Raw genomic sequence first — 13,785 nt, forward strand, 5'->3', positions numbered from 1 at the left:
GCAAAATGGGTACTCGATTTTCATTGGCTATTTAATTTCCTTCACGATACTGTTCCAATAGCTCAGTACTTATGAGCCAATTGCCCATTGTGTAATGAAACTCCTCAATGCTTCTGATGTAGCCAGCCATTTCTGCCTTTTTAAAATAATTATGACTTGATACTCACTCCTTATGAACCCTGAATTCTTGCTTTTCCTGAGTTTTTAAAAAAACTAAATTGTCTTCCCTTCTGAAGAACGCTGCTTTATTTTACTAAAATCTTGTCCCGTCTGTGCACGTGCTGGGCTGTTTCTTTTTACTCACTGTAGCTTGCAGAGCTTTTTAAAGTTTACAATGTCTTGCTCCACTTTAACATTTCGGTCACTGTCTAGACACACAATGTCCTTTTCCAAGGGTTGAAATGTCTAATGTATAGGGCATAAGACAATTAAGCCCTTGGAAAAAGGTATTGTCTGTCTGCTCTACCTATAATTCTCATAATCTTATAAACCTCTGTCAGCTTTCTTGTTATAGTATTTATAAAAAGTGCACTTAAAGTGAGAGGCAGTGATTTCAATGGTGATGTGAGTGGTGGGTACCAGGAATGTGCTGCCTGGAGGAGGTGGTGATAGAGGCAGAAATATTAGAGACTTTTATGAGACATTTAGATAGCACATGAATGTATGGAAAATGGAAGGATATGGACATTGTGTAGGTAGAAGAGATTAGATTCTTTGGCCATTTGATTACTAATTTAATGGGTTTGGTACAACAATGTGAGCCAAAGGTCCTGTTCTTGTGCTGTACTATGTTCTATGTTCTAAGTGATAATTTTTTTTTACAAGCAATTTTGATGTCTTGCACTGTGCTACTGCCACAAAAGGAACAAATTTCACAACATATGTCAGTGATGATAAACCTGATTCTGAAATTTTGCAATTTGGAACACCAGCCAATCTGTTGGATGAACTCAGTGGCTTGAGCAGTATTCATGGAAAGAAAGGAATTGTCAATGTTTTGTGTTGAAACCCTGTGTGTGCAAAGGGAAAGTTATGTCTGACTAATTTTTTTGAGAAGATAAAATGATGTTGAATATAACATGACCAAGTAAATTTAAGGAAGAGGCACATAGCAGGATATACCTTAAGACCTCGGGGCAAATGAAAATTTCAATACAAACCTGCCTTAGTAGCCAGAATGAAAGGGTATTGGTTTCTAGATTTTTGTGACTAAAGATAGATGTGCAGTACTTTAATTTCCTGTGGAGCACAGAATTTTTGTGGCATGCATCAATGATTCAGAGCTGAATGTTGCAGCTCTGGCTAAGAAAAATGCAGAAAGTCCCAACACTGGCTCTGCATTTTATAGGAAGGAAGCTGGAAGAGAGCAGGCAAATAATGAATGGCTGGCTTTGGATAGAAATGTGGAAATTAACATGCAAAGAGAGAAATGTGAGGTTTCACATCTGGGTAAGGCAAACAAAGCAAGTTCAATGGTAAAGTACAAGAATTGTAGACAAATAGAGAGACTGTGAAATGCATGACCATTGAATGTAGCTTCAGGCATACAGGACATTGGACTTTATTTGCTGAGATGTTGAATATGAAGATACTGAATGTGTACCAATAAGGTGCATAATGGGAAAGAGGTAATAGCATTGGAGAAGGTCTAACTTTCAGGATAGATAATTTTAGTTATGAGGAGTTGTTAGCAATGCTCTGCTGTGGCTTGTTACTTTGGAATAAATCAGGCTTGGTGGAGAGTTAGTTGAAGTTTATAAAATTATGAGAGAATTAGTCTGGGTTACCAGTAAGCTCTTATCTCCCTTGGATGAGAGGTCAGTAACAAGGAGGCATAGAACTAGAGTGAATGGTAGAAAGTTTGGAGGTGATTTGACAAAAATGAAGACATGAAAATTTGTAAATTTCTACGTGACTGGGTAATGAAGCAAATACCCACATTGTTACTAAGTTTTTACCTGGATGACAAAAGGATGTGCTTTAGGCTGCAATTGCATCAGGGAAGGGCACAGTAGGCTTAAAGGCCTCACACAATACATTGGCAGAACTCAATGGGTCTGGCAGCATCTATATAGGGAAATAGACATTCAACATTTCTGATTGAGACCCTTCATCTGGACTGAAAGATAGAGGAGAGACAATCAGTATTAAAAGGTGCAGGGAAGGGCTGGTGCAAGAGCTGGCAGGTGATAGGTGTAGCCAAGTAACTGTGATGATGGAGTATCTGAGGGTGCATGAAAGAAATGCACATTGGATACCAGAAATAAAGTGATGGGCAGTAGCAGAATGTTAATTAAAGACATAAAAATGGAAATCAACTGGTTTTGCACTAGTTTAAAGGACTCCACCTATTTTGTGAAGTTCTATTTCAAAGATAAATTCAAGCAATTGCCACTTTATTGTGATTTAAATTGCATGTTAACCAGTAATTTGTCCTCTAGATGCTATTAGTCATTTATTCTAAGATTAGTTCCCATAACTTTGCAACAGCTAACATTCAGATCTAAGTAGTTTGCATTGTGAAGCTGCGATGCAACTTGGGCCTCAAAAAAGACTTTGTTTTCCTACAGTCCCTAATCTCCAGCCTAATGCAGATGTCCTAAAATGGAAATGTTTTACTGAATTTGTAGCCAGGTTTAAAACCTACCACTTCTAAAAAAGTCTTTTCCTGTGTTGGTGGAGAATTCACTCTTTATCCACTTATGGTGAAGGTGGGGTGTGGGAGGGTGAAAGAAGTTCAGTGGGTTGGACAGCTGCTTTTTCTTATATGCAGCATCTTAATGCCTGGTCTGCAACAAATTAGGAGAAATTTTATTCTGTTTTCTTGCTTTTCAATGTCCTGCATCACATCCAATTATTTTTCTATTGGAAGCATTTTCACCTCTATTTTATAGAAAGCAATCACTGCTCATGAGATCCCTTAAGAAGCAAGTGATTACGAGACCTGCTGTCAGTTGTGCTTTTCACCAAGTTTTATGTTTCTCTTCTGCACATCCACATCCCTTGAACACTCTGACTATCCTCCCTAACACCTAGTCCCCATGTTCCAGTCTTAGCATCAAACGTAATTTTTCTTCTGCCATTACTTGTTCTCTGGAATATGAATGGCAACAGGGAGGATTTAACACCAGCTATTTGATATCCTATCGATGTTGCACATAAGATCTACTTCAGCCAACTACCAGGAACAAAGATATTTCAGAATGAAATATCACAGATATGAGAAAATCTGCAGATGCTGGAAATTCAATGCACACAAAATGCTGGAGGAACTCAGCAGGCTAGGCAGCATCTATGGAAAAGAGTAAACAGTCGACGTTTCCGGCCGAGACCCTTCACCAGGACTGGAAAGGAGGGGTGAATTCAGAGCAAGAAGATGGGGGGGAAGGGAGAGAGAAGTACAAGGAGCCAGGTGGTAGGTTAAACCAGGTGAGGGGTAGGGGTTGAATTACAGAGCTGGGAAGTTAATTTGTAAATGTGACAAAGGGCTGGAAAAGGGGGAATCTGACAGGAGAGGACAGAAGACCATAGAAAAAAGGGAAGTGGTGGATCACCAGAGAGAGAGAGATGAGCAGGTAAGGAGATAATGTGACAGAGTGAAACTGTGACGTGGAGTGGTGAAGGGCAATTGCTGGAAGTTAGAAAAATCAATGTTCATGCCATCAGGCTGAAGGCTACCCAGACAGAATATAAGGTATTACTTCTCCAACCTGAGTGGCCTCGTTGTGGCAGAAGAGGAGGCCATGGATTGATATGTTGGAATCAGAATGGGAAGTAGAATTTTAATGGGTGGCCTCCGGGAGATCCCCCCCTTTTCTGGCAGATGGAGCATTGGTGCTTGGCAAAGCGGTCTCCCAATCTATATCAGGTCTCACCGATACACAGGAGGCCACATCGGGAGCACCAATTACAGTAGACTCACAGGCGAAGTGTTGCCTCAACTGGAAGGATTCTTTGGGGCCTGGAATGGTAGTGAAGGAGGAGGTGTAGGGGCAGCTGTGGCACTTGTTCCTCTTGTAAGGATAAGTGCCAGGAGAGAGATCAGTGGGGGAGGGAAAGATGTCCCTGGTGGTGAAATCCTATTGAAGATGACAGAGGTTACAGAGAAGTGTGTGCAGGGCATGGAGGCTAGTGGGGTGGTAATTAAGAAGGAAGGATAGGTAGATTTACATAGTGATCTTTATGACTTCAGAATGTACATTGGCACTTGAAAGGCAATTAAATACCTCTTAGGAATCATCAGTGTTGTAATCTAGCCCTAAATATTTATCCTTCAATCAAGAAACTGAAGAAAACGGGTTATCTGCTGATTAGTACAGACAAGAGAATGCAAGAACATAAATTTGCTGCCGTGTTTCCTATACAATACTATACTTCTAACTAAACTTTAAAAGTAATTCATTGGTTGTAAGGTTCTTTGCAAGCGCCATTGTTAGGCTGGTCTTTTGTTTAATATTTTCTGAAGGTTGGCACACTTTCCCTCTCAGCTATTCCTACTGTAATGCATAATTATAGAGCAACGTATTTTCTTAAGCAAGTTGCAATACATTATGGATGTAGAAACATATTTTAAGTATGGAGTCAAAATTCATCGCCATGAAGTAGAAGTTTCATTAGATCTAAACAATTAAATCTCCTCCCTAACCTGAACTGCATATAAAGGGTATATAAACACAATGGAACACACACAACTGAAATTGCAGCATATATGCCCAGATTGTCCAAGCTTGGAAAAAAATTGTCTGCAATGTTTGATTTCAAAAACTTTAATAGCCCCACAATAACCTAAGTATCTTTACAGTTATCTTTGTAGAAAAGAAGTAAGATATATTATAAAAACAGCTGACCAGGTTTGGGAATAATGAAAAAAAGGGGACCTGTTCCTTCATGTATTCAAGAGAAACTTACATCTCAGCGTATAGAACAGTACAGCACAGGAAAAGGCCCTTTGACCCATGTTGTTGTGTCAAACTAATTCTAGAGGAGACATAACATTTTGGCAAATGTGTTCTTTACTCATGACAACCTCTGATAAATACAATATATTCCCTTCCAGAATGAATGTACATCCACCCTAATTTTTACATAGGGCATTTGATCCAACTTCACCCGGGCTCCCGTGCATCAATTTTCATCCTAATCTATCAGTGTCTATTCCATTCTCGCCTTTAGGTAACTGGCTCTCACGTGTATCTCTGCTTTTACCTTCTAACTCCGTACACAAAGGTATTTCTCCCGAATTCCTTATTAGATAGTGACTATTTTGTAATTGTGATCTCCAGTGTTCTCACCAACAAATGGAAATGTCAACGTGCCTACTATGTTGTACTATTTCAATGTTTTAAGGGTATCTATTTGCCCCATGGATGGGACAATCTAGGACAAAAGGGAATAACCTTACAATTGCAGCCAGGCCTTCCAGAAAAAGTTCAGAAATATCCAAAATGTTGATGAAATCTGGAACAGCAGCCAGGTGAAAAAGTGTTTGTAGCTTGGTCATTTTTTTTTTGCTTTAACTATTGTTTTATGTTTTTGCTAGATGAAAGATTCAGCACAAGGTTCAGGTACAGTTATTACCCTTCAATCTTCAGGCTCTTGAATCAGCATCCATAACTTCACTCACTTCAACTGTGAACTGTTTCCACAATTTATGGATTCACTTTCAACGACTTGACAATTTATGTTCTCAATATTATTTATTGCTTATTTATTTATTTATTTATTATTATTTTGCTTTGTATTTGCACACTCTGTCTTCTTTTGCATGTTGGTTGTCTATTTCGTGGAGTTTTTAATTCTATTGTATTTCTTTGTATCTACTGTGAATGCCCGCAAGAAAAATAATACATGTATTTTGAATATAAATTTACCCCTGAAGTTTGATATTTGGGTATAACGTGTGGATGGAGTTATGGTGCAGATGGGTTCTTATCTAATTTGAAAGTGGTTCAGATTCAACTGAATGGCTTACTTCAGTTCGTATAAGCTCATCGTCTTGTTCCCAGCAAACGTGGAATCGAAATTCAGGTGTTTCTAGTTCCGTAGTAGTAGTATTCCCCTGAAATTCATTGCACGACACACAAGGAATGCATTCGAGGTTCTACGATGCAGCATTTATGTTTGAGAGGGCGGAGTTACTTGAGGTATTTTGACCTCACCCACTGGGGCTTGTGCGGCAGTAACGATACAAGGCGCCGAAAAGGAGTTTGAAATAAGGCGGCGGTTTTTTCTTTAAACGACCTTCCTTAAAACCTATAGCAGTTGCTTCTGCAGTTAGCTGGAGAGGAAATGGCGGGCCTGGCAGTGCAAGCGTCCTGGATTTTGAGCCTGTGGGTGGTGCTGGCCCAGTCGGCCCGCTGCCTGGCGGAGCCGGGCGATGGAGCCATTGTGACAGCCGCGCCTGCGGTCGAATCGTTGGGCGATACCAACTGGACCCTGATTCTCACTGGCGAATGGATGCTGCAATTGTGAGTAGCAGAAATGGAAGGTGGGCCCGGGGCGCGCGGACGGGACAGCCCTGGGGATTCCCCCCCTCCCCCGGGACGCGGGCGGGCGGGCAGCCCCAGGGGATCCCCCCCCACTCCCCGGCGGGCAGACCCCAGAGGTTGCCCTAAAGGCGGTGCAGCCGCTGGCCAAGGTGCCCCGCGCTCTGCACGTTTCCGGGAAATTGGTGCAGCTTCGAGACTGGAATACAATAATACATCATTTAAATTAGACTCTTTCTAAACAATTCACTAAAGGTGTAATCGTGCAGACACCGCACTGTGAGCAAACGGCAAGGATTGTCGCAACTCAGTTGCATCTTACTGCATGCCAACTTTTATATGTCCATTTCCCCCCTGTGCATTGTCAAATCTGCACTTGCCATGTCAGATGACTTGGTATTGGGTGACAGGCTTCCAGCCAACGCTTGTCAACAGGAGGGTACAGTCAGATATGTCGCATGCAGTGAAGAAAAAACAGGTTTCAAAACTGTGGCGAGGAAATTGAAGGCTTCTGGGTGTCCCAGATAAGTTGATGTTCATAAGATTAGAGGACATTGAAGCAGAATTGGGCCATTTGGCCCATCGAGTCTACACAGCCGTTCCATCATGGATGATTTGTTATCCCTCTCAAACCCATTTTCCTGCCTTGTCCTGTTCATCTTTGATGCCCTGACTAATCAAGAACCTACAACCCCTGCTGTAAATATGCTCAATGATTTTGCCTCCACAGCTGCCTGTGGTGATGAATTCCTCCTCATCTCTGTTCTAAAAGTACGTCCCTGTAGTCTGAGACAGTGCACTCTGGTTCTAGACTCACCCACTGTAGGACACATCCTCCCTACATCCACTCTATTCAGACCTTTTGATGTTCAATGAGATTCCCCTTCATTCTTATAAACTCCAGTGAATACAAGCTCAGAGCCATCAAACACTCCTCTTACATTAAACCTTTCATTCTAGGAATCACTTTTATGAATCTCCTCTGGACCATCTCCAATGCCAGCACATTTTTTCTTAGATAATGTGCCTAAAACTGCTCACAATACTCCAAGTGTGGTTTGGCCAGTACCTTTTAAAGCCTCAGTATTAGATCCTTGCTCTTGCATTGTAGACCTCTCAAAATGATTGCTAACATTGCATTTGCCTTTCTTACCACTACACAATCTGCAAGTTAAACTTTAGGGAATCTTACACTGGGCCTCCCAAGTCCCTTTGCACCTCTGATTTTTGAATTTTTTCTCTGTGTAGAAAATAGTCTGTGCCTTTATTCCTTCTACCAAAGTGCACGACTATACACTTCCCTACACTATATTCCATCTGCCACTTCTTTGTCCATCCAGAAAAGTCCCCCATTATTCTCATTGTTTGCCTCCTGCCAGTCAGCCAATCTTCTATCCATGCTCATATCTTCACTGTCATACCATGGGCTCTTGTCACATGTGACACCTTGTCAAAGGCCTTTTGAAAATCCAAGTGAACAATTAAGTAAACTGACTTTGCTGACTTAGGTCCATTTTATCATGTGCCATCCAGTTCCCTGAAACCTCATCCTTAATAATAGACTCTGACATTTTGTCAGCTACTGAAGTCAGGCTAATTGGCCTATAATTTATGTTCTTGTGCCTCTCTGCCTTCTTAAAGAGTGGAGTGACATTTGCAATTCTTCAGTCCTCCAGAACCATTCCAGAATCTAGTGTTTCTTGAAAAACCATTCCCTTTGCTTCCACAATTTCTTCAGCTACCTCTTTTAGAACCAACACAACCATTAATAATTGACATTTATGGCTTGACTATTTGCATCAAATTTTGAGCAACTTCAACCAATAGTAAATTTCATTGGTTCTCTTTATTACACAAACTCTTCACAACAAATTATATTTGATTGGATACAGTTAAGTTAGTTGTAAAAGTCTGTGGTTGCTCTTTATGCTGTCCATGTTTGTGCTTCAGCATTCTGACTTTTTGTAGAAACTAGACCATCTCTTTTGCTGCAGTCACTTTTGATGCAACAAAGTTGTCTTCTCTGACTGTGCCTTTCTGAATCTTCCCCAAGGCCTGATTGTTTTCAATTCATCCTTCTGCACTCTGGCTAATGCTAACCCTATACTGGGTCAACCTTTGTAAATCTATGCTTGGTGATCCCTCATTGGATAATCAGAGTTTTGGAACTGCTTCTCACTACAATGCAGAGCTTTCCTATAGCAGTAGACTTAGTCTGAGCAGGATTTGGGTTGTTAAGTAATTCTATAATTAACAATAGCCTTATTGGCACTGGTGTCTCTTTGCCGGAGTTTGTGTAGTCTCATCTTTTCCATCAGCATTATCTATGCCAGTTTCAGTAGGGTATCATGTTGCTAAGCCTTGTGCTGAGCCTTTTGCTTCTCGTGTTGTTGGTAGGCTCTTGTAGAAGCAGAGCTGTGGTCTTGAACTTGTTGAGAAGTGTCTCCTTCAGACCGTTCAAGCACTGTCAAGGTATTGCCTAATGGGTGATACTCCATTGTCTCTGAACTTTATTCCCTTCTTGGACACCTCAGCTTTCTGTAGTTCTCTGACCTAATTTTATTCTATTTGATTAGATATTTATTTATATTTATTGATACAGTGCAAAACAGGCCCTTCTGGTCCAACGAGCTGCGCCACTCGGTGACCCACCTACTTATCTCTAGCCTAATCAAAGAACAATTTTACAATGACCAAATTAACTGGTATGTCATTGGACTGTGGGAGGAAACCGGAGCACCCAGTGGAAACCCATGCAGTGATGGGGAGAATGTACAAGCTCCTTTCAGGCAGTGGCAGGAACCGAACCCAGGTTGATGGTGCTGTACAGCGTTATGCTTACCATAACGCCTAGGTATCTTGTAACTTTGGTTTGCAGATCGGTTCCTCCACCTCTTCAATCAATGTCTTCCGCATGACTGCTGTCACGATGCAAACAATGCATAAGATGAGCATTTGAATCGCTAGGGCGCAGTGGGCTGGGAAAATGGGATTAGTAGATGTCATACATGATGGTTAGGATCAGGCAGCTGGGGATCGTCAGCCGTGGTTGGCAGCTCATTTTGGAGAAGGAAAATTCTGGTCTCAAACTTCTGCTGCTGTGTGGCTATACCCACTCATGGGGAAGGCTTTGGGAGTAAACCTCAAGAAAAAATGTGGGGATGGAGCCCCTAAGGCAATCCCATCTTGAATTCAACGCTGACCGGCAAAGCCTGTGGCGCCACTGGTGCCAAACTGTATCAGTGTCTGAAGTTCCTTTGGATTCGTCAGCCATATGGAGTGGGGGAGCCTGCTGCACGTGCAATAGCTGGCTCTCCATGTTGTACTACCCTGACTTGTGTATGACGTAGACAGCTGGGACGCGGCATCTGTGGTCGACCCTCACCAACGGAGGGCCTCAGGTTAGTGTGAACTGAGTGAGTGAAGGGACTGCTTTTGCGTTGAATGACTGGGATTCTAAAGCCCTCACCTTGATCAGCACATCAGGTCTTGTGAAGAAAATTGCCTGATCACTGCACTCTCTTCCAAGATTGTACTTTCTCTTATCATTCCAGGTGACTGCATGCCAATCTTTTTTCATAACTTGCTAAATGGAGCTGTGGGCTTAGTCTGCTGGTGTTTGTTGGTGAAGAATTTTCTTTAAAAAGGTTTTTTTATGGTCCTACAGTATTCACATCACTTTCAGCAGAATATTTGGAAAATTCACATAAACTTCAAATTAAACCTTTATCTTCCTTGTTTATGATGTACCACAGCCTCAATGCTGCCCACCAGTCCCAAAAGGCCTTCAGAACTAGTGGGCTCCCTCTCCAGGAATGCCGGGCACGGACATATCCTTACAAGAGGGGAGAAACAGTCTGCTCAGGCGGCTGGCAGATTCCAATTCAGAGTGGTTTAGTTGTCACATGTACATCAAAGCATACAGTGAAATGTGTCATTTGTGTTGACAACCAAAACAACCTAAGGATGTGCTGGGGTCAGTCGCCACACAGTTTCGATGCCAACCTAGCATGCCCACAATGCTTGGAAGAACAACCCATAATACAACAAGCACCAAAACAACAACAGCACAACAAGCTCCATTCCTCCCTCCCGTCCACCACAGACACAGGCCGTCCTCCAATCCTAGGATAGGCCTCCAGCCTTCCTCCATCTGATTTCTGATTTCCGGACTGCCGAACGACCTCCGGGCTCCAATCTGTGCCTGAACCTGTGAGTGTTCACCTTGGCCAGGCCCAGAAGCAGTCAAATGAGGGGGATCTCCCAATCAACTTGCACCTCCCACGGCCATGTGACCAGCTGTCAGCTCAGTTGTGGATTCCCAGCCTCCTTGTGGTTGAATGCAGTGATCCCTTCAAGTTCAAGATAACAGCTCTGCTGGGACTAGTTGCACGGTCATTGAAGCATGCTTGTAGTCCATCCATAACTGCAGAAATCGACCAAACCCATCAATCTTCTCGTGATGTATTACTTCGCTCTCTCCATAACTTGAGTGATTTCTCCCACAAATATTCACAAGGCTGTTTTGCTCCGTTTCACCTGGGGGTGACTGTTATGCCTCTGCATCGATAAGCGTATTTATTATTGCTTCAGTCAACAAGAACGCCTTAAATGTGCTGTGCTTATCACAAGCCTTAGGTGTGGAATAGATGTAATTATGTAATCCTGTTTCCATTTTTACATTGTCTGATTATACATTTCTATTTCTACATGATCTGATTCTACTATATGCAGAGCACTTAAGTTCTTGAGGTACATTTACACACATACCCTATGAGTATGACTAGTTGCATGACTAATGACTCATTGCATGACTAATTGGTAAGTGTGGATGTGTTTCTGGTTCAGTTCTCTTTGCCTATGTGCAAGCTGGACTCTCAACCATTTGTCAAGAAAAGAATTCTCTTATGTCTGTTGTCAGTCTTTGATCCCTTAAAGTTCAGATTGATTCTGGAGCCCGCAATAAATAGAGGTAGTTTACATATGTCCTTGAAATATAGATGGTGGAATTTAAGCCCTTTGTGTCTCTGCAGACTCACAAAGCAATTCTATTTCCCCACCAACTTTCTTCTGTAGTCCATCCATAAGACAGTTAGACATAGGAGCAGAATTAGACCATTTGGACTATCGAGCCTGTTCCACCATTTATTATTCCCTCACAACTCCATTCTCCTTATATTCTCCCTGTCACTTTTGTGCCCTGACTAATCAAGGCCTATCTAAATATACCCAATGACTTGGCTCCCACAGCTGATTGTGGCAGTGAACTCCACGGATTCATTACCCTCTGACAAAAGAACTTGCTCCTCATCTCAGTGCTAAATGGATTTCCTCTATCCTGAGGCCGTGCCCTCTGATCCTAGACTCACCCGTTATAGGAAACAAACTCTACACATCTACTCTATCTAGTCCTTTCAGTATTTGTTAGGTTTCAATAAGATTCCTCTCCGCCCCCCCACCTTATTCTTCTGAATTCCGGTGAGTACAGGCCCAGAGCTATCAAACGCTCCTCATCCGCTCCCTTCATTCCTGGAATCATTCCCGTGAACTTCTGGACCCTCTTCAATACCAGCACATCTTTTCTCAGATAAAGGACTCAAAACTGATCATGATACTCTGGTGCATCTGACCAGTGCCTTATAAAGCCACAGCATCAATCACATCTTTGCTCTTCTGTTCTTGTTCTCTCAAAATGAATGCTCATACTGCATTTGGTTTCCTTATCACTGTCTCAACCTGAAAGTTAACCTTTAAGGAATCTTGCGTGAGGACTCTCAAATCCTTTTGCACCGCTGATAATTGAATTTTCTCCCCATTCAGAACATAGCCGATACTTTTATTCTTTTTACCAAAGTGCATGACCATACACTTCCCTATGCTACATGCAACTTCTTTGCCCATTCTCCTGATCAGTCTAAATCAGTGATTCCCAAACTTTTTTAGGGTTAATGCCCCCTTGCCTTTCCCTTTCCGTTCATTACATTAAAAACTATTAAAAAATTTTGATTGAAGATTTAAAATTGTTAAATGTCATTTCCTGTAGAGATGTGTAAAAGAGTACAAAGTAATTCTTACTCTGGATTCGATACAGCCGCAAAAAAAACCCCTCGAAAGATAAAGAGCACAGTAATAATAAAAAAAACATGGTAAACATTAATACATATGATAGTTTATATGCATTGATTGTATGCCCATAAAGTGGGCTGTACGTAAGGTGACTGACAAGAAATAATAAAGTGGTGGTGGAGTTAGTGATTGGAGGTGTTGATCAGCCTTACTGCTTGGGGAAAATAACAGTTTCTGAGTCTGGTGGTCCTGCCTTGGATGCTACGTTGCCTCCTCCCTGATGGGAGTGGGACTAACAGTCTGCGAGTAGGGTGGGTGGGATCTTTCATGATGTTACCAGCCCTTTTTTGGTAATTTACTGTGTAAATGTCTTTGACGGCGGATAGGCTGGTGCTGGAAATGCGTTGGACAGTTTTCACTATCCATTGTGGAGCCTTCCTGTCTAGCGCAGTGCAGTTTCTGTTCCAAGCAGTAATGCAGCTTGTCAGGATGCTCTCTATTGCGCCTCTAGACTGACATGAGTATAGATGTGCAAAGTCCGGTCTCTTCAGCCTCCCCAGAAAGTAGAAGTGTTGGTGAGCTTTCTTGTTTTGGGACCAGGTGAGTGTGTGTGAGATGTACACTCCCAGGAGTTTGAAATTGATTGCAGCTTTCAGTGCTGTGCTGCCAATGTAAATTGTGGTTTGAGTGGTGCAAGTTCTTCGGAAGTTGATAACCATCTCCCTTTTCTCGTTGACATTGAGGAATAAGTTATTTGTCTCGCACTGTACCTTGATCTTTTCTACTTCCTTTCTGAAGGCCGTCTCATCGTTGTTGGCGATGAGCCCTGCCACTGATATGTTATCGGTGAACTTGACAATGTGATTGCTCGTGCAGTCATGTGTGAGCAGATTGCACAGCTATAGGCTCAGTACAAAGCCCTGGGGAGCATCTTTGTTGAGCATAATGGGGAGGGAGTAGCAGTTGTGCATCCTGACTGTCTCGGATCTGTTGATTAGGAAGTATTTGGACCGAGGAGTAGGAGTTGTCCTTCTCTCTGAAAAAATTCTCAACAACCCAAAATATTGACTCCCCCTTCTTATCTGTCGACTCTTGAACCATACTTTAAGTCTTTATGATTTGTTGCTTGGAAAAATTGACTCATCCAACTGCAGAGCTAATTCTGTTGTCCTAAGTACGTTGCACGATGTGTCTTCCACATTCTCAGACATTTAATCTATTTGCCTTTGAACAA

General features: G+C 42.1%; 1 protein-coding gene across 1 annotated transcript in view; it reads left to right on the forward strand.

Annotated features, from left to right (window-relative positions):
• The first annotated feature begins 6,056 nt into the window (after positions 1–6,056).
• The window catches only part of tmx4 (thioredoxin-related transmembrane protein 4), a 72,027-nt gene continuing 64,298 nt past the window's right edge, over positions 6,057–13,785 (forward strand). The window contains exon 1 of the mRNA XM_059986246.1: positions 6,057–6,467. Coding sequence (XP_059842229.1) covers positions 6,289–6,467 — 179 coding nt within the window. The 5' untranslated portion in view covers positions 6,057–6,288. The remainder of the gene's footprint in view (positions 6,468–13,785) is intronic.

This window comes from Hypanus sabinus, chromosome 12 (assembly GCF_030144855.1).
Source record: "Hypanus sabinus isolate sHypSab1 chromosome 12, sHypSab1.hap1, whole genome shotgun sequence".
Classification (NCBI taxonomy): domain Eukaryota; kingdom Metazoa; phylum Chordata; class Chondrichthyes; order Myliobatiformes; family Dasyatidae; genus Hypanus; species Hypanus sabinus.